Raw genomic sequence first — 26245 nt, forward strand, 5'->3', positions numbered from 1 at the left:
ATTTAGAAAATAGTTGACAAAGTAAAAAAAAATACAAAGAGTTTTGTTCACATAAATTGTTATATAGGTAATAAATTAGGAAAGGCAATATTCAAGTTTTTTTTTTTCTTTTCAAAGGCAAAAACCTGAATTTGAGTTGGTACCATCCTGTTGCAACACCCTGTAAAGCAAAGTCCAGAAAGGGAGAGGGAGAAGCAGCACACATGAGCCATTCAGATGTGCTGCACTGCTCATGTGCTAACAAGAAACAGGGTAATAGGCGGTGAATCAAGAGTAAGCAGAGGGATGAGCTCAGTCAACTACTTCTCTTTTACTGTCCAGTCACAGTCTGGGGGACAGACAAGACCTTTTTAGTGTTACTGAGCGGCAGTTAAAGAAAAAAAAAAAAAAAAGTAGAGTACAACATGGTCAATCTATAAAAGTGCACGGGGCGATTGCTGAAGCACTAGATCACCTACAAATGATTTACCTCCATTGACTTTCTGTGCCTAGTTTCAATCCAAGAATATAAATGTGCCGTGCAAATATTAGTTCCCTTTCCAAATCAGATCACTAGCTATAGGAAATCAGTCAGCCAGCTAAACCAACTGTAAAAAAGGGGAAATTGGCTATTGGACAGGAATAGAATCGCTCTATTTTATGGTATACTCTCCTGGAGAATAAATATTGATATGTCAAGGCTGTTATATTGGATTGATGAAGTTATGTTATCTATGCAGAAAAGAAAATATATGTCCAACATATGAGGAGTATTGTACGGGGCTAGATTTATACTTATACAATTGTTCTTATTTTTTTCATGGTTATGTATAATAGTTCTCTGTACAAATACTACATATGTCACGCGATGGTGCTGGGTGTGCTATGGCATTCATTTATGGTATGGCTTGGGTGGGGGCTCATGCCCTCTGCCATTTTACCGTCTTCATTTGGGATATAACACATTTTTTGATCTATGGGAAATATGATTGATAAGCATTGGCTTATTGTGTTGTAGATTGTTGTACTTCTGCCCACTTGTTGTCTGGGCTGAATTGATGTTCGCACGCATGCGCGACCACCGTGGGGACAGTTTGGTTCCGCCCTATGGTTGGCTGCACTTCTGTCCACTGGTTATTCAAGCGGAAGTGATGTTCGTGCGCATGCGTGATGCACGATCACAGCTAGGAGGGGAGGTTCCGCCCTATGGTTGATTGCACTTCCGTCTATTGGCTGTTTGGGTGGAGTTGATGCTTGGGCGCATGCGCGATCACCGCTGGGAGGTGCTGTTTGTTTCCACCCTATAGTCTATCTAGGTGCAATTGCGGTCCCAAATTGATGACAGCATTTAAGCGCCCCGCCACATGCCATTATTAGCGCCATTGAGGAGAGACACATACAGCGGGTGTTTTGATGAGACATAGTGGCCTGAAAGGTACGAGATATATTTGATTGTATTCAATAGATCCAGCAGTGATTAGGGATTACGAAGCATGGATATACATTATAGGAGCCGCATTTAGAGGACTTGGAGCATTAACACATACAAGATACTGAATATTGGAAGGACTGCGCCTTCATTACACAATCTGTCCAGTACTGCATATACCTTTCCTGCGGAGGGAATTACGAGTTAACTGTTTGGAAATGGGCTGTTGAATACGGTTATGATTTTAAAATATGTGGATATTTCCATATTGATTTTCATTGCATTTAGATTGCCCTTTGGAACGTACTCATGGAACAGTTTGCATACGGATAATACTCGTATATGGAGGTTCACGCTGATTGTTTCTTTTATCAGTGAGTGATCCAATATTAGCTATGTTGGGGATATAACACCCCTTTGTCTTGTTCTATTCTTTTCTTCCCTGTTCCTTTCTCCCATTCTCCTTTTTGGTTCCATCTCTTTAGTGGGATTGTTTTTTTTGTTATTCCTTCTGTATAGTTTCATCTGATTGAAGACAAGGGGGAGGGGGTTCTGTATGTGGACACTCACCCGAGGCCAATTTGACCCTCTATATGGGTGCTGTTGCCCCGCATCACCGTCTATGTTGGCATGTAAGTTTGTGAAGAGTAATGTTTTTTGATAGTTTATGATGATTAGAAGACATTATGTTTTGTATTATTAATGGTTGTTATATATATGTATATATACACACACACACACACACACACACACACACACACACACACACACACACCTTTCAGCTAAGGCATTTGATCTCCAGTTTGGGGTCCTGAAGAAGCCAACAGGTGAAACGCGTTGACCTCTGGAGGATAATTATGTCATGGAACAGGAAATTGTGATCTCTCGGGCACATTAGTCAAGTATTGATTTTATACTATCGATGTAGAAGATGTATTTCAATAAATATGTTTAATGTTGAATGAGGTTGTACGTTTTCTGTACCTTTCCAAATCAGATCACTACCTGTTTTCCCTTTCTATGTAATGTTAGGAAGAGGGGTGGGGGTTGAGATTTACCATAATTAATCCTGTCTCTACTGGGCTGACTGATTTTATTAACAGTTGTAAACGAAGTTCAAGCACTGTCTCACTGTGATATTAAAGGTTCATTTTTTTCCCCACAAACATATACTTACCTGCTCTGTGTAATGGTTTTGCACAGAGCAGCTCCGATACTCTTCTTCTTGGGTCTCCTGCTAGTACTCTTGGCGCCTCCGCCTTGACCAGTGAGTCCAACAGCAAGCTGCTTGTTATGGGAGCACTGGTGCGTGCTCACTCCCAAGCCCTGCTTCATACATCCAGAAGATGCATAAAGCCCCACCCCCTGCTCTCTCCTCATTGGATCACTGGCTGTGATTGACAGCAGTGGGAGTGCAGAGGGTATCAAGTGCAGGAGAGGAATGCGAAGGGTATAAGAGAGGGAAATATGTGCAGGAGAGGAGTGCAGAGAGTATAAAAGATTGCAGTATGTGCAAGAGAGGAGTGTGAGGGGTATGAGAGAGGGCAGTATGTGCAGAGGAAGAGTGCGGAGGGTATGCAGGGGGCAGTATGTGTAAGAGGAGTGCGGATGGAATGACTGGGGGAAGTGCTCAATCTCAGTCCCATAAAGACTGAGATTGAGCTCTGTAGTCACTTTTGTCGCAGTCGTTTTCTTATTCTGGGTCACAGTCCTTTTGTCTCTTTTGCTCAGTTGACTATATCAACTGCGCTTATGCTTATCAGACGTTTTCCTGGAAACTGTATATGCCATCAGAACCTATGATACTGTACCCCGTGACACCGCAAATAAATTGAGTTTCACAGAGGCACCAACTAAGCGGGCACCAACAATTTGCCCTCTTTGAAACTCAGTAAGATATGACATGGCTCCGTATTACTAGCAGCGCACGCAGTGAATGACAAAAGTGAAGCTTCCCACCTGTTAGCTAGGCCTCCCATCACACAGTGGGAGCAAAAAAAAAATAAAAAATATGTTACATCACTTTCAAACCTGCAAATCATGTAAGGTTTCCATTTTTTTGTCTAACCATCTGTCATCTCATTAGGAGCATGCCCCAATGTGGTCAGGCACGCATACAAGCACGTGCGGGCAATACAAACTACCATTTTGAGTTGCTGCAATAACTTTTCTGTAAAATGGACTAGCCTGCTGTATCATTTTTTCACTTTGATGTTTGGGGGGTGTGTTTGAATTCAGTCCTCTGTAGACTGATAATTTTCATTTCCATCAAATGATGGGGCATCCTTACGTTCCTAACACATTACCCAGTCCATATCAGTATAGATATCCAGCATATTTTTCCCCATTGAGATCTGATGCGTTTTTAAAAAATGTGCCTTTAAATTCTTTCGAGCAGTGTAGTTGGCACCCATTTACAAAACTGAGTAATTATAGAGCAGCATTGGATCTGGGTTCCTCACAGAAGGAGTTCTGAAGGAGGGGGAGTAAAGGTCAAAATCAATTTCCAAGAAATTAGTTCAACACAATTGAAGCAGGTTTTTCTAGGACAGTGGAGGTGGTAGGAAACATGACAGCAGCATCACAGACTGTGAAGGTGATGGGGAGTGAAATGAGACAGGAGGAGTGTGTCAGTGGAACTGGGGACAACAGATGTTGAAAAGAAGTCATCAAAATTGAATCAAGCCATTAGGCATAACCATGTCATGGAAGTGGAGAAAGTGCTGGGGACATGAAACACAGTTAACAAGGCAGAGCTGGATATTAAAGGATAAGTTCACTTTTGGAAACGTTACATGTTCCACCCTAAAAGCTAGTGTAACATGTTCCCACTGCTGCCGTTGCCCTCTCTCCCTGTGACAGTACTGGGAGATGTTCCCCGTACAAGCTGTCACTTTTTGAAAACAGCATGGCTGTACGAGGCTCCCCCCACACAGCCGCACCAGTTCTGTGAATGATTAATTAAAAGTCTCGTCATCCTTTGCGGATGTCAACTTGTAGTTCTCAATGAACCACCACGTTGCCGTAGAGCACTGTGGTAGTTCAGTGAGTCTTCCTGTCAGTGTACAACTGTCTGCCGGTACGAGCGCATAGATTACACTGAGTATCTGCAGGAAACCTGCATGCAACTGCTTGCACATGGATGGTGTTCTTGGGGTCATAGGCAGCATTCCTCCTCCAAACACGGCGAGTTGAGTTGATGCCAAAGAGCTCGATTTTAGTCTCATCTGACCACAACACTTTCAACCAGTCCTCCTCTGCATCATTCAGGTGTTCAGTGGCAAACTTCAGATGGGCCTGGACATGTGCTTTATTGAGCAGAGAGACCTTGCGGGCAATAATAAAATCTGGTGGAACTAGATCTCATGGGTCAGCAGAGCCCTAACCACAGTTGCAGCTTCCCCATGCCCCAAAAGAGTGAAAGCAACAACACCTTGGCACTCTTTAGTCAAGAGCACTTACTGGTCAGACATCTTTAGATGCAAAGCCACAGGGTCCCAGTTTTGCCTCTCCATAATCAGGCTTACCCTGCAGGGGTCTTCACGGACTAGGCTTCACTGTACTCACAAGCCTCTTAAGTAGGGTCCAGTGCTAGATAGCAACTTGTAGCCTTGCCCCCGCTCCCGATCTCTCAATGCACAGACAGATGCTGCTAGATGACCCCTAGGGCAAGCATCCAGACAGCAGGAAAAAAAAAAAGCTTGCTAGAAACCAATGTAGGTTCCAGTAAAGAAGGAAGTTTATTTAACTTCACCAAAAAAAAATTAAGAAATGAAGGCATGATTGTAGTAGGAAATGTTATGCAGGGCTGGATTTTCACCATTTTTTCCATTGTCCAATAATCTGAAGGTGGCACAGAAACCATTGGTCTAAGAATTACCCAATCCCATGCCCTGTATTTTTTTTGCCTTGATATACATTTGAGGAATTGACATATCACATTTAAAGAAAAAAACTGCAATGTACTACAGAGTTAGTGTTTAGTCAATAATAACAAGCAAAATATGTTGCAATTATATAAGTATAAATAAAAGGCAATATCTTATTTTTAGTTTTGGATAGATGGAGAGGGATTAGAGCACCGTCAGTTTTTTATTGCTGTCTGTGCCCCTGTACAGAGATTCACCCTATTTGTCATGTGTATGTTACTGCTGAAAGTGATCAAACATTCCTAATTTTGGGTTGTCCCCAGGAAAGGAATAAAGGGGAAGTTTTCCAATGGGGACACCAGTTCTGGTGACAACTGCAGGATTCCCTCAATTTGGAAGCATTTCCTCTGACTTCCTGTTCAGGCTATGGGAGAGGAAGTGAAGGGGATTTTCCCCAATGGGGCATGGATGACAAGAAAACAAAACAAAAAACACCTAACAGGTTATAAGCCTCCAATCCAATATATATAATATATCTATATATATCCTTAAGACCTACATTAAGTTAAAATTGTAGCCTGTCAAAGAGTAGCATCACATTTTCCTGCTATTAAATTTTGCCTTCTGAATTGTTAAAGGCTTTATTCTAAACAACATACAGTTCTCTCGCTCTCACTAAGGGTGACTATACAAAACCTTTAAAATACAGCTACTATCAGCTCCAGCAATTACACTTTATAGTGGTCAACAATTAAGTGTCTCCAGGATCAAAAATATTATCATAGGTAAAGATTGTCAGATACTGAAAAATATCTAAAAACAAATAAAAAAAAACAAAAAACGTTTGCCAGCAGTTTTTTTTTCTTAACAAAAAGGTGGAGATGCCTTTACTGTAAATGAACCGCATCTGTATATCAGCCAAATCAGTCAACTACGTCAAGGTCTTGGTTCCACATGATTTGCACAGAGATGGGCCATTCTCTCAGCAATAATCATTCTCTGTATGAGATCTGTCTATCTTGGACCTCCTTTATGGCTGAACTACAGAGATGACTTCAATATTAGGATATGGAGTGATTTAAACCTTTGTTGGCGGTCAGTTCATGAGGCAAAATACTGCTATCAATAAGCTAATAAAAAAAAAAAAAAAAAAAAAAAAAGCCGGCTGCACATAACAGGTTAGATTCCTTAGTAACGCAAGGTTAAAATGTTTATAGTCTTAGTCTTGGACATGGTTCACACTTTATACTTTAGCTGAAGTCAAATAACACTTCTGCAGCAGATGTACAGTATATTCATTTGTATTGCAGGGCTCAGCTGCATGGTGTCAAAATATTACATGTTACAGATTAAGCACTCCTAGGGGTGCTGCTGTACTCCTGCAGAGAATGGACACTTTGGTTATCATTCAAAAGAGATGTCCACCATGCACGAACCAATACTTCTAGCCATTATTTGGGAACAACCTTTACCAGCTTCTACCATAACTTACCTGGAAGACAACTGCTGAGGGTGGAAAAATTCTACCAAACAAATCTTTCATTTGAAACTAAAACATTTTTTTTCTCAGCTATGTAGAGAAAAACCGCAGCAGCAATTTCAAGTTATATCTCAGTTAAAAAAAAAGGTACAAAAATTGTCAAAGTCAAAAGAGCCATGTGTCCTTTGCAGGCAAACAGCTTCCCTTCACCATCAATACCCACCAGGGAAACCTACCTATGGTCCCATTCGTACTTGGTTTAGAAGGTGAGCCCCCCCAAGGATCAGAAAATGTTGTAGCAGGAGCCCAAGGGTCTGTAGTCTGTTTAGCTGCCATGGATGGACTTGAGGACCAAGGATCTTTGGCCTGTACACCGCCAGTAGTTGTGGCACCTTTAAAAATAAGAGCATCGAATGACTGTAAATAAAAACCGTTACAGCTGCATACTTAGTAGACATGCAAGGAGAAAAAAAAAAAACACAAAAAACACACAGTTCATTATTATTATTATACAGTATTTATAAAGCGCCAATAGTTCGCTCAGCGCTGTACATTACAAAGGGGGACAGAACATGTGACAGAACAATACCAATACAATGCAAAACATGAGGGGATTGAGGGCCCTGCTCTTTCGAGCTTACAATCTAGGAGGGAGGGGATGGTGGCACAGGAGGAGATAGCTGTGGGGGGTGGAGTGGTAGGAAGAGTGGAGGAGGTCGGCAAGTTAGCAGGGGGTGGGGTAGGCTTCCCTGAAGAGATGGGTTTTCAGGGTGCGCCTAAAGGAGAGGAGAGTAGGTGATAATCTGATGGGTTGGGGCAGGGAGTTCCAGAGGATGGGTGACACCCTGGAGAAGTCCTGGAGGCGGGCATGGGAGGAGGAGACCAGGGAACTAGAGAGAAGGAGGTCTTGTGAGGAGCGGAGTGTGCGTGCTGGGCGGTACTTGGATATTAGGTCAGTGATGTAGTTCGGGGCAGTATGGTGGACAGCTTTGTATGTCAGCGTTAGGATTTTGAATTTGATCCGTTGCGCAATCGGAAGCCAGTGGAGGGATTGGCAGAGGGGGGTGGCGGAGACAGAGCGGTTGGAAAGGTGAGTGAGTCTGGCAGCCGTATTCAGGATCGACTGAAGCGGGGATAGCCAGCGGCGAGGCAGGCCAGTGAGGAGGGAGTTGCAGTAGTCGAGTCGTGATACGATGAGAGAGTGGATGAGCTGTTTAGTGGTTTCTGGGGTTAGGAACGTGCGGATTTTGGCGATGTTGCGGAGGTGGAGTCTGCACGAGTTTGTTAGAGATTGGACTTGGGGTTGAAAGGATAGGTTGGAGTCCAGAATGACACCAAGTACTCTGGCCTGCAGGGCGGGTTTGATGGTAGCGTTGTTGGATGCGACGGAGAAATCAATGGGGGGTGGTGTCCGGGCTGGGGGGAAGACAAGAAACTCGGTTTTGGAGAGGTTCAATTTAAGCAAGTGGAGTGACATCCAGTCTGATATGTCGCTCAGTAGGTGTGTGATTCGGGTTGAGACCAAGGGGGTGAGGTGGGGGGGTTGAGAGATAGATTTGTGTGTCGTCGGCATAGAGGTGGTAGTTGAAGCCGTGAGAGTGTATGAGTTGGCCAAGGGAGGAGGTATAGATGGAGAAGAGAAGGGGCCCGAGGACAGAGCCTTGAGGGACCCCAACAGAGAGGGGGAGTGAGGAGGAGGTGGTAGCATTATAGGTAACGCTGAAGGAGCGTTGTGACAGGTAGGATGAGAGCCAGGAGAGAGCAGAATCTCTGAGGCCGAGGGAGTGTAGTTTTTTGAGGAGGAGGGGGTGGTCGACTGTGTCGAAGGCCGCAGAGAGGTCGAGGAGTAGGAGCACTGAATAGTGGCCATTAGCTTTGGCGGTTAGCAGGTCGTTGGAGAGTTTGAGTAAGGCAGTTTCGGTGGAGTGTAAGGGACGGAAGCCGGACTGTAGGGGATCAAGGAGGTTGTTGTCGTTGAGGTGAGAGCATAGGCGGGTGTAGACTAGGCGCTCGAGGAGTTTAGATGTAAATGGGAGCAGGGAGATGGGTCTGAGGTTGTTCGGGTCATTGGGGAGGGCTTTTTAAGTATGGGGGTGATGTGTGCATGTTTCAGAGGGGAGGGGAAAGTGCCGGAGAGGGAGAGATTGAAGATGTGGGTGAGGGAGCGTAGGATGGAGGGGGAAGGAGGTCGTAGGAGTTGTGAGGGGATAAGGTCAAGGGGGCTGGTGGTGAGGCGGGCATCAGAGAGGATCTTGGAGACTTCCTCGATGATAGTAAGGTCAAAGGTGCGGAGTGTTGGGGGAGCTTCAGTATGAGGAATGTAGGGTGGGGTGGAAGAGGAGGTCAGAGCAGTGGTGGGGCTGTGGGAGAGGGGTGATGAGGGGGTAGCTGAGTGAGGGTGAAGGGGGTTGGAGAGAGTTTGAGCAGCGACGAAGTCCCTGCGGGTTATGTCGAGGGGGAGGGGGGATAAGGGAGTAGCTGTGTGAGAGGGGATGGGTTGAACTGTTCATGGTGAACTGTTTACTCAATATTGGCAGATTGATTTTGGCAACAACTGAGAGCAACTTTAGACTTCTACTTCCAGGGCATAAAGACATGTCACCCTTTTTCATCAACAAGAAGGCTGATCAAGGAGGATGACATAAGAAAGCTCATTTTACATCCTTGCCAATGGAGACTGACCTGCTATATTTAGTGCCTTGCACATGTAGAGGCCCAACAGAATAGCAGTTTATTGAAAAATCCCTTTTTCTGCATAGGCGGTTATTCTAAACTTAATTGCTTATATATAGTATGCTGATCCATGCTGCTTGTCTTTAAGAGCTCATATAGGTAAAGTACAGCGAGGGACATTTACTATGTCTGGCGCAGACAGAATCTGGAGCAGCTGCTCAAGGCAACCAATTAGCTTCCATCTTTCATTTTCAAAGTTAGAAACGGATTAGTTGCCATTTAAGGGAGTTTCAGATTCTGTCCGCTCCAATTTTATTAAATTCCCCCAAGTGTATTTTTATGCATGCACATACCGCACTATTATTTTGTGTACCTTAAAGCCTGAGTGCAGCCAAAATATAAATGACTGAAATTGGCACAAGGCATAACTTTCAGCCAGTAGAATGTGCCCCTTGTGCTGCTCTTCTGTTAAGCAAAATCCTCACCCATCACTGAGAAGAGCTCCTAGAGTTGATTGGAGGGTAGGGACACCCCCCTCCCTTCACACAACACACAAGAACAAAGCTGAGGCTGATAATCACAGGCGGTGTGCTGGAGATCCCACCTGTTACCTTTTTACCTCTTGGTGTCAGGAAAACTCCTGAGAAGTGACCCATGCAGATAGCAGTGGAACAAGGTAGCAGATGGAAATGACACTTAGTGCTATGGCCCAAAACAAGTACACACTATAGAAGGATTTGCTTTGTTCATACTTCATGTCTGAAGTTTACAACCACTTTAATGTGTATCTAAAGTCAAAACACTTAACAGGTTTTTTTAATGTCCGTGTCCCTGCTAGAAGACTCACTCTAGTTTTTACCTACTGACCATTGCCATAAAGGAGAGAAAGTGATGAGAAATCTAGAAGTCCTAGCTGTCACCAGAACAGGAACAGACAGAAAATCGTCCAGCAGAGATACCTGTTCTGTTGATAACGGTCAAGGGTGATCCCTTTACTTTCCATATGTCTACTCTCACTTTTTGTTATGTCTACAGGACAGGAGGTGAATGGAAATCTCTCCATTGGAACACAAAAGACAAAGCGACATCTGCAGTGGGTTTAACCCTTCCCTGTTCAATAGAAAATGAAAAAAGTCCCCTATAAAGGATCAAGTTTAGAACCAATTTGAAGTGAAAGTGCAGACAGCGGTCTTACTTGTTCCACGGTTTGGGTCTGTTTTTATTCCCGAGCAAAAAATGAGCGATAAAAATGAGCTACAATAAATTTATAGATGCCTCTGAGAATCAAATAAGCACCTCCAGTATCAGAACAAAGAAAAAAAAAGCCAATACAGCAAAGCATGTACCCTGAGTAGTGGTGTATCCTGCCTCCAGTGGCACAATCTAAGGCTATCATGGGGGGGGGACATGTCACTGAAGAGAATGTACGGGGAGGTTTAGAGGACTTTATGGTGGTTTTGTACATATTTCCTCTCTTTATTATGATCAGCTATACATTTTTTTAGTCCAGTGACTGGACGCATTACATGTTAATATTATGCAGTTTGCTATCCAGCCTGCAGGTGAAGTGCTAATCTTTTCACATCATTAACATGATTATTTTCAGCTGTGCTAAATGAAGATACAAATGAGTCATCAGAGCAGTGATCTATCCCATATTAGAGGGCCAAGTCTGAGGTTTCAACTGAAAAAAACAGAGCTAGAAGCAAGTTGCCATGTTTATGAAAACAAAAATTCTAAATAAAATTAACCCCAAACCTTTACAATTACCCATAAGGAGGAAATGGTGAATAAAAGTTTACTAGCTACATGGTGGGATCCCTTTAAAAGAGAAGTATGGGAATACAAAAAAAAAAAAATAATAATCATACTCACCTAGATGGCTGTAGCACCGATGCCAGCTGTAGCTGGTGCCTGCAGGATCTGCACTGAGTGATCAAACACCGTTGTTTGCTCAGTTCTCCCCCTCCACTCTAAACCAAGAGCGGTGATTGTCAGTCACTATTCTCTGCTCTGTCCCTCCAGTGCTCACTAGAGCCCTGGGCTGTGGAGGGTGCAGGAGGAGCAGACTCAGGCTCTTAGCAGATCACTGAGAGGCTGAGCCAGCTTCTGGGTGGATGCCAACTATAAAGTTGGGATCTTTGCAGTGCCTGGACCAGCTGAGTAACACCAGCCGACATCTGGTTTTAGCCCACTGTCGGCTGAAAACAGGCCACAGGAGCGCAGAACAAACTAAACTCCTGTGTTCCATAGGAAGAATACAGCCAAAATAGCTTTGCATATACTTATCCTTTAATGTAAGCCAGAACACCCAATATGTTGGTATATAAATATGGAAGAAACCAGATGGGTATTCCTTAAAGGTAAATTACCATAGCATATTACTATGAAAACAAGTTTACAAGCTAATTCATCTAATTAAAAGATAATTAACATTATTAAATGCAGAAAGGTAAAAAACAGTCTGTGTGCAGCAGCCCCCCCCCCTTATACTTGCCTGAGCCCCATCCCGATCCAGCGATATGCACGAGAGCCTCGGCTCTCCAGGGAATCTCCCAATAGCTAGGATGCTAAGGAGGAGAGAGAGGGGGTAGGGCCGAGCCACAGCTCATTGTGTGTATGGATATGCAGAGCTTTATCTATATTCCCCTTACACACATTCCTGGACATATGGCTCATCAATGGTGGGTGCTGCAGCGACTACCAGCTGGGACTGGAAACATAGGCAAACGTACATATTCGCCAGCACACCATGGATCTACAATATGGTCCAAAAAAGGTTTTTATTGCAAAAAGATCACATCACAAAAGAAGGTGCAACATTTTGGAGCCACACAGGACCCCTTTATCAGGCATGTGATGATCACATGCATGATGGAGTCCTGCGCAGCTCTGAAACAATGAACTTTTTGTGATGTGATCTTTTTGCAATAAAAATCTTTTTTTGGACCATACTGGAGATCCATGGTGTGCTGGCGAATATGTACATTGGACATGCAGAGCAACAACTCGGAAGCCCCCATAGCAAGCTGCTTGACATGTTTGGTTTTTTTTTAGTTGCCTTTAATATCCATTTAAAGACTAGACCAACTTTGATTCAATCTTTTTACCATGTAAAACAAATTGTTAATTTTTTTTCCCAATAAGCAGCCTCTTCTCACCACTCCAATATGACAACAGGTAAAATGTAGGGATAATCCTAGGGATGGGCATCAGAGCTAATAGTAATCACTGTAAACCTAAGTCTGATGATTGATATACTGTATATAAAGAATGGAACCTACAGCATATGGAATGTATGTAAGCAGTCTCTAATATAGTAATGTTTATAAAGCAACTGAAAAAGACTAATGTTGTTCCACCGGTCCCTGAGGAAGCAAACTACTTGATACAAGAAACAAGTCAAAGAAAAACCTCTTCACTAAAATAAACTATCTGTGCAAAAGTGACTATGGATTTATAATGCGAAGATACATAAACACCTTTATCTATGGAGTTTAGAAAGGGACAGGTGGATCTACAACATATGTGTAACACACCTTTTTAATCATTTTATTGGAACAATAAAATGTAATTTTATATGTGATATTGGATCACAAATGGAAGAGTTGATGGTGCGCCACTAAGACGCTTTTCACTTTGTTTCACTGTGGTAGCACATTCTTAAATGGCACCACTAAGCACCTTGCCAATGGACATGCATTGCAGGGCACCACAATTGTTATTATTATAATTATTATTATACAGGATTTATATGGCGCCAAACAGTTTGCTAAGCGCTTTACAATATAACAGGAGAAAATACAGCAACAACACAGTTCAATACAAGCGGGATAGGAGGGCCCTGCTCCTTGGAGCTTACAATCTAGGAGAATGGTAACACACTACTACATGTTTTGGTACACTACATTAAAAAAAAATAGCACATGCAACTTTATTGGGGTGTTTTGGTGGCTTAGCCAGTCCAGGAAAATTCAAATGAATGGGTTATTCATATGTGAATACACTATATAAAGTGTGTGCATTAAAGCACTGCAACAGATAAAACCAGACTAAGGGCTGGTTCACACCACAGAAACTCTGGTTTTGACTGTGTTTTTGAAGCATTCCGGTTCACTTTTCCCCTCTCTTTTTCTTTAACTTAAATAAGGACATGTGCATTCCAATGCATTTTTTGTGCATGTAGGTGCATTTTAGATGCGTTTACTGCGTTCTAGTACAGTTCAGTGCAGAAAAATACAGCATGTTCTACTTTTTTTTCTGAAACTGACTGCACTGGTATGAACTATGCCATTGGAAGCCATGTAATCTGTTATCAATGCGTTTTTGATGCAGACAGAAAAACGCACTGGACTGCATGTGTGTGAACGGTTATTAGTTTAACCACTTGCCCTCCTGAGGATTTACCCCCCCCTTCCTGACCAGGCCATTTTTTTGTGTTACGGCGCTGTATTACTTTAACTGGACAATTGTGCGGTCATGCAATGTTGCACCCAAATGAAATTTAGGTCCTTTTTTCCCACAAATTGAGCTTTATTTTGGTATCTGATCCTGTGCGTTTATTTTTTGTGCCAAAAAAAATAAAAAGACAATTTTGAGGAAAAAAAAACAATACTTTTGACTTTTTGCTATTAAACATGTCCAGTAAAAATTGAAAAAAGAAAAAAAAAAAAAAAAAATCAAACTTCGTCATAAATTTACGCCAAAATGTATTCTGCTACATGTCTTTGCTAAAAGCAAATCCCAATACATGTAAATTAATTACATGAAAGTTATAGCGTTTACAAATGGGGAGGTATATATACACTGGGATATTTTTTCTTTTTTTACTAGTAATGGCAGCATGCAGTGACTTATAGTGGGGACTGTGGCAGACATTCTGACACTGGGGGGAGGCACCAATACAGTAATCAGTGCTTAAAAAGAAGAAAAAAAAAAAAAAAAAAAAAAAAAGCACCGACTGTCCTGGCACTGGACAGGAAGAGGTTAACATGAGGGACAATCAAAGGGTTAACTGTGTGCTGGGAGTGTTTTACTAGAGAGCAGTGTCAGTGTGCTTCACATTAATCACACTGCTTTGGATGGCTGTGCTATGCACAGCCATCCAAAGCAGTGTGCCCGAGCTGACAGGGAGGAGAACTGTTAGTAAACCAAAACAGTTCTTCTCCCTGTCTGAGATCCTCGGAAATCACCAGGCACTGGCGAGTAATCAGAGGCCGGGACCCAGTGATTAAATGAGAACCCTCTTAAAAAGAACAAAACTAAAGTGACTTAAGCAACTATCAATTTAAAAACATACATATTTTCACAAAAAATTATGTAACAATAAAATCAACAGCATTTATCAATACGCCTGTTCATTTAACAGCAAGAAACTTGTGGGATTTAGAGCTAACACATTTCTGTTTTCCTGCTTTGCTCCACACAGTTAGTAAGGTTTAAAAAATACCTACCCCCAGGATTCCATGGATCGGAGACAGACTTGGCTTCGTTGGAAGAAACAGCTGGCTTCCCTGTCCATGGGTCACTAGCTGTACTGGCAGACTGGGCACCAGCACCCCACGGATCTGTGCTTGCACCTGTAGCCACAGGAGGGCCTCCCCACGGGTCAGACACGACAGGTGCTGCAGACGTTGTAACTGCCCCTGCCCAAGGGTCTGTGGAAGGAGCAGATGTTGATCCCCATGGATCTGGTGCAGCGGCTGCAGCAGGTGGAGAGCTAAAGACATCTGCCAAGTCCATTAGGGAAGACTGAAACAAACCATATAAAAAGTGTTAAAAAAACAGAAGACATGATTATCACAAAAACTGATACTAGATGTGGGCATTGAGCTTTTTCATTGATTAGTCAGGGCAAAGGGACAGGTTCTTTTCATAAGGCAAACCAAGAAATACTGGGTATTTCCAAAGGCTAGAAAGGATGATTGAAGCTGCAAAAGACAATAAGGACATGTATCAGTAGGTGGGCTAAATGTTTTACCAAGAGAAGAGACGAGCTTGGACGTCCTCAAAACTCTTCTCTAACCGAACTTCCACTCTGCCCTCTATTTTAACTCTATTCACCTGCAGGCTGGGTCATTCCCCGCAGCATATGTAAACAAGGAGGTGGGATGCTGGTGACAACAGAGCCCAAGCATTGTCTGCTAAGAAAATCTGTCTGTTGCTCAATGCGAAAATTGCTAAAACATGAAAACAGTGCCTTTGATAACTGTCCAACTGCACCTGGAGCAAATGTCCAGAACTAAGTCCAAACCTCCTAGAAGACATTTGTCAGTCATAACAATCTTCCAATATGGGGTAGGGAGGAAGAAAAAAAAAAAAAAAAAAAGACCTTAGTGTCTTCCGACAATGTTGGAGAAATAAGCCACCAATAGAGAAATTGCGATTCAAAGAAGTAAACAGATCGCCTGGTCTAGGGAAAAAAAAAATAGACTTGTCCAACTGAAAAGTTTTTGTTGCAGAGTTCTGGCATGAAATTGAGTAAATGTGATGGCTCTGGAGGTGGACATCATTAAATTCCAGTTTTCACCTGCAGCTCTGTAGGGAATATTAAGGTCTACACTGAATTTGCCAAACCCGATTCTGCAGTTCTGTCAACTTCTCCCGAGGCAGAAGACTTTGGCCTGAAAAGTATCCAAGAGAAGGTTCGAGTACTCCAAGCAATGTGATGAAATCAGAGATGTCTTCTCAGTACAGTATCCGTTTACAGTCCTCCAAGATTCGTAGCATGACACAATGAAGTCCAAAGTCAAAGGTTGTCTCTTGCAGGAGCAGATCGTTCAGATATCTGAATATTGTAATACATCCAAGACAAATGACGAACTAGTGCAAAAACCTTTTGGGGGCAAAATGAAAGGACCACATACAGATAGTGGTTGTCATCCAAGGCAAAATGAAGAAAATTGCTGATGACCTGGAACAATGGAAATCAGTAAATACACATCCTCGATATTAGGAAACCAAGAAATGTCCACGATAAAAGGGAAGCAAAAAAGGTACTGAATAGATTCCATTTTAACTTTTAAAGATGTAAAAAGGCATTGAGAACCTTTAAATCCAAGATGGGTTGAATGCTGCCTGCAAGTTTCATAACTAAAAAACAAAAAAGAACCTTGACATTTTTCGGTTGGCAGAAGTGTCTTTCAACTTGTTGATGAACCACTGATTTGATTGCTCTTAGTGCAAGCAAAGTAATTTGGCACTGTGTGCGCCCCCAGACGCACTAACCCCCAAAAGCACTGCATCACAAGTCCAGCAAGAATGGGGAGTCAGGAAATGTACAATGATGGTTCTGGCAGAAAGAGTCCAGCGCTGATGCCACAGAAAAGTGCCCTAGAATCAAGAGGCTCCTCCATGTGGCCAAACTGCAAACTACATAAAAGTAGATAGGCAACCCCAGTAGTAGAGAAGAATTTTAACCCCTTAAAGTGGCATGTTCACTACAGAGGAAGAGCCTCAGAATAGTCCATAGCCTGCTAGTCAATCACAACACTAAGATTTCAAAACGGGACTAGAAAACTAATGCAACTCTGGCAACTAAACAAGGAATCCCCAGATATAGTGGTTTAACCTGAATAGCTGAGTGCTTTGCTAACTGGAACACAGAGGGTAATCCTTGTCAGCCACAGGACTGTTGCAGAGAGAACACAAGTATACTTAACTGGGAAAATCTGCACTCATTGGCTAACTGGTGAGACTGCCAGGATTTTCATTATTGGTCATGACTCTCCCAGTAGCCATTGATGGTAGAAAATATCAGAGCTCAGGAAAATACATCTACTATCCCAAGGTCATTAAATGTAACTGAAGAGATGCAAAGTGGATGAGGGTTATAAAATTCTAAAGGACAAGCCTTCAGTTTTCTATGTGCCTAGTGTCTATTTGCCCTGAAAGCAATAGTATAACCCTAGATTTCTTACTATCAACCTCCTTGGAATTTCTCTCTTGTAATAATTGGGATGCCACCATAAAAAAAAACTCGGGAATGAAAAGATTGCTCCCATAGTGTAATAAGTTTATTAAAATGAAAAAGTAATAGTTAAAAAATGTACTCCCATGTGAATGTGCCCCAAGGCACTAAAACACAACATTGGATGAATAGCAGACACCAAGCACCACTGCTCGTCATTTCCGGCGGGTTGGATCTGATCCATCTCGAACACAGTGAGCGGCAGTGCTTGGTGTCTGCTATTCATCCAATGTTGTGTTTTAGTGCCTTGGGGCACATTGACCGATGAGTGCATTTTTTTTAACCATTACTTTTTCATTTTAATAAACTTATTACACTATGGGAGCAATCTCTTTTCTTTCACGAGTACATTTGTGATGGCATCCCAATTATTACAAGAAAGAAACTCCAAAGAAGGTGTGATGACTTCTGGACCCTTTCTAATCTGATGGCATCACTTTGGTGATATATATTATACTTGCAACAATGGGCATTTGGCAAGTTGCTAATTTTACCGCATGCAGCGGAGGAATATTGGATCATCTTTAATTATTACTGGTTGCGGGTACACAGCAGACAGAAGTCATACTAATATAATCACCACATAATCTATTTACTTGAATGAACATTTGAACTAATTATGTTATTCACATGATTGTGTGGTGAGATTATACACAATTTTGAAATCATGCACTGTGGTTTTTTGCAAATACAAAGAACTGGGACTAGCGCCCTTGGTTTGCGATTTGATTCATATAGAATGTTAATACACTTTGGAGGGCTGGTTCTCCCTGATAGTAATTGGGGTTGGCACCCCTTTCTGTTTATTATCCTGCAGAAATGGTAAGGTAAACTGAACTAACCTCTTCCGGTTTGGTTGGAGCCTCCTTCTTGCTTTCTTCAATGGCCATCTGGAGTCTGAGGTCATCCCCTCTCCTTATTCTCTCCTCCTAATATGAAAAAGAATACTGTAAATAAGCCGCTTTGGACAGTGCATATAAAGTAGAATCAATACTATCATCAACTTTAACAATATGGACAGAGATTATGATCTTTCTGAGAGAAGTATGAATACAGCAATCTTGCTAAATTGCATTCCCTCACTGGAACAAGCTACTCTTGTGCAGCCAAATATTCCATAATTTTATACAAGTTCCTGCAAGCCTGTTCTGGCAACTTAAAAATGTACAGCAGTTCCATCACTGGAGTGGCTAGTTTCTGGAATCCAAAATTAGTTTAGAGCTGAATAAAAATAGAGTGGTCCTGGGCTTTAGATAACTAGCACACTTGGAGGATTGAAGCTTTCAGAAATCAAAGGCGTGTTTGCAGAAAACATTCTATGCTGAACTGTAAGTCCAAATTTGACTTGCATTTGCCTTTAAAATATCTGATAAAATATAATACAAAGAATTACTAATTAAATCAAATGAATTATACCGTATACGGATATAGTAAACTGTTTAAACATGTAGCAAGATTGCAGCTTCTGGTGAAAATGTATTGATACCAAATAGTTTGGAAAGGATAGATAAAAGGAAAAAAAAAAAATCTAATTTCCAAACAATTTAGATGGGAAAAAACCCTTTACTTTGTGTACAACAAAATATGACAGGGAGAAGGGGGGGGGGGGGAGGAGGGTGAGCGAAATGGGTTGGGGGTGTGGGTTACAAAACAATTAGCCATCATTTTCAAACCATTGGTAGAAAAATGAAAGGTCAAATCTAATTGGATGCCATTGCCAGCACCTCAATGTATAGTGCACAACTGGGCTTATTTAGCTAGATAATGCAAAGTGGGAAAGCTTGCAACAAGTGTGCAGATTAAGCATGCGGATCATACTCTGACTACATGTGATGTTTGTACCAGGTCAGTGATTCAAAGTAATGAAGCCAGGGACAGCAAGATAACTAGAATCTGCAATAGAAAGTCAACTAATATAGCCTCAGTATTTCTTAGTATTCTATTTTTTGGTTATAGCTTTCAGACCCAGTGGACTACGCCTAGATCCTGTGAGGTTTTACAGCAGTGAAGAAGCAGCAATGACTAGTAGGGTATTGCAATAATCAGAAGTTCCAAAGGTTTAAGAATGGAACAATGCCCATGGAATTGAGGGGACAGGTACACAAAGCATTAAAAGGCAGATAGGGATCTAACTCTTCTTCACTCAAAAAAAAAAAAAAAATGAAAACTTAGTTCCAGTTTAAAGCTGGATGTCATGGGTTACTTCCTTTCCAAACGGTCTTTGTTATTGATTATCAAATAATTCTTAACATGCACATTTGTCATTAGTGTTGCACAGTCTATTTAATGTAATAAAAGAAAAACCCAGTGCTTTGTGCTTGGAAGGCCAAGTGGTCAATTGATGGTAATAATTAACAGTTAAGCATGCCATAAAACAGAAGGATTGAGGAAATAACAGTCACATGAATGATGTGTAAATGGTCTGCCAATTATTACATACCAGTGTGGATGTCAAACTATCATGCAAACCATTAAATCCTTGCACCAGTAAAGAACATATATTGTAGTTCACAATCATGAACCTAACTAATACTACACCATAATAAAAGACTTTAAAGGACAAGCACACATTTATTTTATAAAATGTATTTTGTGATGAGCCTAGCACACTTATTACAACGGGAATATAAATGCTAAAACTTGTTTTCACATAAATTAAAGTGGTTCTAAAGGCTCACTTTAAGACTTCCTACAATCTACTTAAAGTGTTACTAACCCCAGGGCCCTGCATTCACTATATCTGGTCTCCCACATTACACACAACATAGAAATGTAAATGTTTTAGTAAACAAACTGCTAAATATGTTTTCTAATCAGCAGTCAGAGCAGTCTTTTAACTTCTATCAGTGTCCAGCAATGCACTGGTTAAAGCTTGTAGGAGGAGTTTTCATTCTACCCTGAATGTCCTATGAGGCTGCAGGACCCATGACCCTCTGTCTGGACAGTGCTGATTGGCCCTGTGCTGATCACATGGACTCTTCCCCCCCCCCCCCCCCCCCCAAAAAAAAAAAAAAAAAAAACACAACTCCATGCACAGCTTGCCCCCAAGGCTCTGTTATATCAGCAGATGGATTGGGGACTGTGGAAGAATGGGAGGATCAAAGAAGACAGGATCAAAACAGCCTTTTTACACAATGCAGAGTTAACCCCTTGGGTTCCTCAGTGAGGATAACAAGCATGCTTTACCGCATATACGGACTGATTTTACTGTTGTGGGTTTAGTAACACTAACTCTTCCTTAACGCAACTAAAATGGTGGCTACTAACATCACTAACTGACCATCCAGTGTCCTTTGGAGGAACAAGTACACAGAAAGTACTTTCCTGTGCTATACAAGTCCCAGCATTCAATGCATATGGGTAAACCAAGCTAACCAAATGGCTAAAAAGGTAGGTGGGATGACCAGAGGGGAAGCAACTGGTTAAAACTCTAAAAACATTAATAAAATCTTGTTTGCTTATTGGCATTGCCAGCTTCACCCAAGTGTTTAATGCCAGAGATGGATGTGTTAGGCTGGCCATACACTATACAATTTTCTTGAGATTTTTGGTTTAGATTTACCAAAAACCATATAATAGGAGGTCAAACCTAACAACACTTTCAATTGTATCCAATTAGGCAGGCCCTTGCACTACATAGTTGAAGGTAAATCTACAGGAAATTGAGCAGAAATTGGACAGAAAATTGTAAAGTGTATGGCCAGCCTTACTCTTCAGTTCAGTGTGGTTAAATCTTCTCAGCATGTTCACCAATCAGCTAACAGGTGGGAGGGTCACACTATGGGGGAACAGGTAGCAGCGAGGTTCTTCAGGTGTATTACATGCTGGGATTTAAAGTGGTTGTAAACCCTTAAAATATACCCAGTGAAGTGACTGGCCTCATGTGAAAAACAGAGATGAAACAAATTCCATTACATAAGTTGTACTTGTCTATCTACATCCATTCAAAAGTGCTCAACTTATAAAGCTTGTCTGAGAGTTCAGAAAAAAAAATCAAGTTACACTTACGGTAACGTCTTTTCCAGGAGTCTTTCAGGCCAGCACTCTGAGAGACCTCGGCTCCTCCCCATCTGAGGAAACACCTCCACCTACAATAAAAAAGCTCCACTCCCCTCTGACCTCAGTTCTCCAAGCATCCTCCGGTCACCTGGGGAGACACAATGCGAGACAACATAATCATAATAAGCCATCTTCACATAACCAATATCAACACGGGTGGGAAACCGGTGCTGGCCTGAAAGACTCCTGGAAAAGACGTTACCGTAAGTGTAACTTGATTTTTCCCCTACCGTCTTTCAGGCCAGCACTCTGAGAGGATAAGCGAGTACTCACTCCTCGGGCGGGCTAACTGCTTGCAAGACCTTACGACCAAAGTCCTGCTCCTGCACCGAGACCAGGTCCAGTCTGTAATGCTTGGCAAATGTGTCATAGCTGGACCATGTTGCCGCTCTGCAAATCTGCCCTGGGGAAACCCCTGCTAGCTCTGCCTGGGTAGCCGCCACCGCTCGGGTGGAATGTGCCTTGATACCCTCCGGGACCTCCAGGCCTTCCGCCTGATATGCTCCTGCAATCGCCAGCCGCAGCCAGCTGGCCAGCGTCCTTCTAGACGCCTTCTTGCCTCTTCTAGCCCCCTTAAAAAAAACAAAAAGGGATTCGGTGCTTCTGAACTCCCTAGATTTCTCTAGATACTGGAGAACGCACCTTCTTACATCCAAACAATGATACCTCTCCTGATCTACCCCCACCGGGTCAGGAAAAAACGAGGGAAGGACAATGTCCTGTTCCCTCTGGAAACTCCGAGCTACCTTCGGAATGAAGGACGGGTCCGGTCTGAAAACGATTCTGTCCGAAAAAATACGGAGATAAGGTGTTCTGATCGAGAGAGCCTCCATCTCGCACACCCTCCTCGCCGTGGTAATCGCCACCAGAAAAGCCGTTTTAATGGTGAGCTCACTTATCGGGCAGGACTCCAGGGGCTCGAACGGAGCCCTAGTCATCCCCCCCGAGCACCTTGGCCAAATCCCACACCGGAAACGGTCTGGACCTCGGAGGCCTCTGCCTCACCAGAGCTTTGAAAAACCTACTCACTAACTCCTCCCTGGCCAGGGGCGTCTCTAGGAACACACTGAGGGCCGAGACCTGGCCCTTGAGCGTGCTGACAGACAATCCCTTGTCCGCTCCCGCCTGCAGGAATTCCAACACGGAAACCAAACTATGGGTTGCCACTGCCGTCCGGTCACACCAGGCTGTAAAGCAACCCCAGACCCTACCATAAATGGCCTGGGTCTCCTCCTTCCTACTGGCCAGTAATGTCGCCACTACCTTAGGTGAGAACCCCTTCTCTAAGAGGAGCTGCTGCTCAGAAACCAGGCCGTTAACCGTAATCTTCCCACGCTGGGGCAAAGAACCGGCCCCTGTGTTAACAAATCCTCTATTGGTGGCAGCTCCCAGGGTGGACGAGAGGCCAAACTTTTTAGGGTCGCAAACCACGCCCGCCGCGGCCAGAAGGGAGCTATCAGGATTAACGAGGTCCCCTCTGTCCTGAATTTCCTCAGGACCAGGGGGAGCAAGGGAACCGGGTGGAAGGCGTAACAAAGCCGGTAGTCCCACCTCTGACCTAATGCGTCCACCGCTCTGGACCCGTCCCAGCGGGATAGAGAGAAGAAATTTGGGAGGTTGTTGTTCCTCCCGGAGGCAAAAAGGTCCACATCCGGGGATCCCCACCTCCGCACAATCTCCTGAAAGACATTGGGGTTCAAGGCCCATTCCGACTCCCTGTGCCGAGTCCTGCTCAGGAAGTCTGCCTTCTGGTTCAGCTCCCCTTTTAAGTGCATCGCAGACAGGGACGCCAAGTTCACCTCTGCCCAGGACAACAGTGTCGCCGCTAAGGCTCCGAGGGCCTTGCTCCTTGTCCCTCCCTGCCTGTTTATATAAGCCACTGCCGTGGCATTGTCCGTTAGGACACGCACGTGCTGGCCCCGTGACCCACGCCTGGAAGGAGTGCAGAGCCTCCCACACTGCCCTCAATTCCTTCCAATTTGAGGATTTGGCCTTCTGCCCCAAGGACCATTCCCCCTGAGTCACCAAATTTCCCAGGTGGGCTCCCCAGCCCCTGGCATCCGTAGTGACCTCCGTGGATATCGGAAAGCACCACAACAGCCCCTGAGTTATGCTGGACGATCTCCTCCACCACCATAGAGACCTCTTCACACTGGGGGGAACCAGGACCCTGCGTTCTAGGGAGTGACTCCTCCTGTCCCAAACCCTCAGGATCCACAACTGGAGGGGACGCATATGCAGATCTGCACACTGAACTGCCGGAATGGACGCTGTCAGTAATCCAAGTACCGACATGGCCTGCCTCATGGATATCGACCCGCTCCCCTGTAGTAATCTGACCCCGGCTTCCAACTTGGTGATTTTTTCCAAAGTCAGGCTGGTCTTCTGGTCCACCGAATCTAGAGCGTAGCCCAAGTAAATCACTTTCTGAGAAGGTACCAGGCAGGACTTCTCCAGATTCAAAATCGACCCCAAGCTTTCTAGATGGCCCCTCACTATAACCAGGTCTTGCCGTAAGTGAGCCTCTGAATCTGTGAAGAGCAGCAAATCGTCCAGACAGGCCACCACTGAAATCCCCCTCAAGCGAATAGAAATCAGTGCCTCCGACAGAACCTTGGTGAATACTCTTGGCGAGGAGGAAAGGCCGAATGGAAGAGCCCTGAACTGCCAATGTCGAATTCCTTCCTCCCCCCCCCCCACTGCCAACCTGAGGAACCTCTGAGAGGCTTCCGCCACGGGCACGTGTAGGTAGGCGTCCTTCAAGTCTATGGATGCCATGAATGCACCTGGCGGTATTAGGGACCTGATTGTAAAAATGGAGTCCATGCGGAACCTCCGGGAACGCAGACCTGTTTAGGGGTTTCAGGTTCAAAATCAGTCTGAACGCCCCAGACGGCTTTTGAACCACAAACACATGGGAATAAACTCCCTTCCCTCGTTCCTCTACCGGAACCCTGGAGATGACCCCCTGGGACTCTAGAATCTCTAAAGCGCCCACCAGAGCCGCGTCCTTCATCGGATCCCTTGGACGGGTCGTCACCAGAAAAGTCTCGGGTGGCGGCCTTAGAAACTCCAACCGTTAACCCCTTCGGATGACATCCAAAATGAAGGGGCTGGTGACCACGGCTTTCCACTGTGGGAGGAATGCCGCCAATCTTCCCCCCACAGGAGGAACCAAGTCACCTTGGTTTTTGGGGCTGCTCAGGAGGGCAAAAAAATCGCTCCCCCTCTTCCCCTACCTCTCTGTCCAGCAGACCTACCCTGACCAGGCGGTCGCAGGCTCAGCCTTTTTGCCGGGCGGGCCTTCCGTGTCCCCCCCTCCTGCATTTTCCTCTTGAGGGGGAAGGACTTCTTCCTATCAGCTGTCCGGTCCAATAACTCCTCCAACCCCGGGCCGAACAGACAGTCTCCTGTGAGGGGGATCCCGCACAACCTAATTTTCGAAGTGATGTCCCCCTGCCATGTTTTTAGCCACAGCGCCCTTCTGGCTGAGTTGGTCAGGGCAGCAGACCTGGCCCCCAACCTCACCGACTCTGCGGAAGCGTCCGCAATATACCCAACTCCTTGCAAAAGGGTCTCAAAAGAGGCCAAGATTTTTTCCTTGGGAGAGTCTGCCACAATATGGGCCTGTAATTGCGTAAGCCAATACTCTAAGTTTCTGGCTACCACTGTCGTAGCCATGGCCGGCTTCAGGTTGTACAGGGTCGAGTCCCAGGCCTTCCTAAGGAGAGACTCCGCCCTTCTGTCCAATAAGTCTGGTAAGACCCCCATGTCCTCAAACGCCAGATCAGTTCTCCTGGTCGTTTGGGAAAAGGCTGCGTCTAGTCTAGGGCTCTTGTTCCAGACCGCCTCCGGGTCTTCCGAAAACGGAAATCTCCTTCTCAACGCCGTAGAGAAGAACGGCTTCCTTTCCGGGTCCTGACACTCCTTCTTAATGGTGTCCACCAAAATGTCATGCACAGGAAATATTCTGTGCTGGTGCTCCTCCAACCCCTGATACATTTGGTCGTGGAGAGATGAGGCCTTAACCTCCTCCTTAATGTCCAGGGTTTCGTATATAGCCCCCAGGAGCTCATCTACCTCCTCTAGAGTCAATTTGTACCCAGAGGGGCCCCTCCCTTCCTCCGAGGGACCCTCCCCCGCCGATTCCTCCTCAGACTGGGAGTCCCCCACTGGTTCCTCCCCGGTCATAAGGGGTTCCCGACGACTCACCAAAGCTACCTGGGGAGGGGGGGGGAAGTGTAGGTAATGGGAGGGCAAACCTCTCCATGAGGGATTTGAAGGAGTCGAAGGTGGTAGCCAACTCCTTCACTGACCTGGCTAGGTCCCCCTGTTCCGGCTTCTCCTCCCTCACCAACCCCTGTATACATGGGCCACAAAGAACCTTTCGCCAAGGTTCTTTCAAAACTTCCTTACAGGAAGGGCATCTCCGCTTGGGCTCCTGGTGCCTAAGTTTAGCTCGGGCCTTGCCCTGAAAGACACAAAAGAAAGGGGGGAGGAGGGAAGCCTAATCAGTCCAACACTAAACACCCCCCCCCCCTGCTCCTTCCTGGCAGAGCAAAAAAGGGCCTGCAAATCCGCAGACCCCTTGCCCCACCTTCCCACTGCTAGGGGCCAACAGGTAGGGGAGGCCTCCACTGAGGCACCTTACCTGTGACTGGCTGGTGCTGGCATCTCCTGGTCCCGGTGCCTCCGACATCCCGCACCGGAGGGTGGTCGCCTGGCGCTGGTCTGTCCCCCAGACCGCTGTGCACCGCACCGCCTTTTTAAATTTCGCGCCGCCGTGG

At 44.4% G+C, this 26245-nt stretch overlaps 1 protein-coding gene across 11 annotated transcripts in view; it reads right to left on the minus strand.

The window, feature by feature from the left end:
- Nucleotides 1-26245, minus strand: part of LOC149441721 (epsin-1-like) — a 119604-nt gene that overhangs the window by 18706 nt on the left and 74653 nt on the right. For all 11 annotated transcript variants that reach the window (XM_089656971.1, XM_089656968.1, XM_089656970.1 and 8 more), the window contains 3 exons: nucleotides 18242-18328; nucleotides 14884-15181; nucleotides 6994-7149 (listed from right to left, as the gene is read on the minus strand). In XM_089656971.1, coding sequence (XP_089513097.1) covers nucleotides 6994-7149; nucleotides 14884-15181; nucleotides 18242-18328 — 541 coding nt within the window. The remainder of the gene's footprint in view (nucleotides 1-6993; nucleotides 7150-14883; nucleotides 15182-18241; nucleotides 18329-26245) is intronic.

The sequence above is a fragment of the Staurois parvus genome, unplaced genomic scaffold (genome assembly GCF_062004578.1).
Source record: "Staurois parvus isolate SC_StPar_1 unplaced genomic scaffold, SC_StPar_1.0 ptg000953l, whole genome shotgun sequence".
NCBI lineage: Eukaryota > Metazoa > Chordata > Amphibia > Anura > Ranidae > Staurois > Staurois parvus.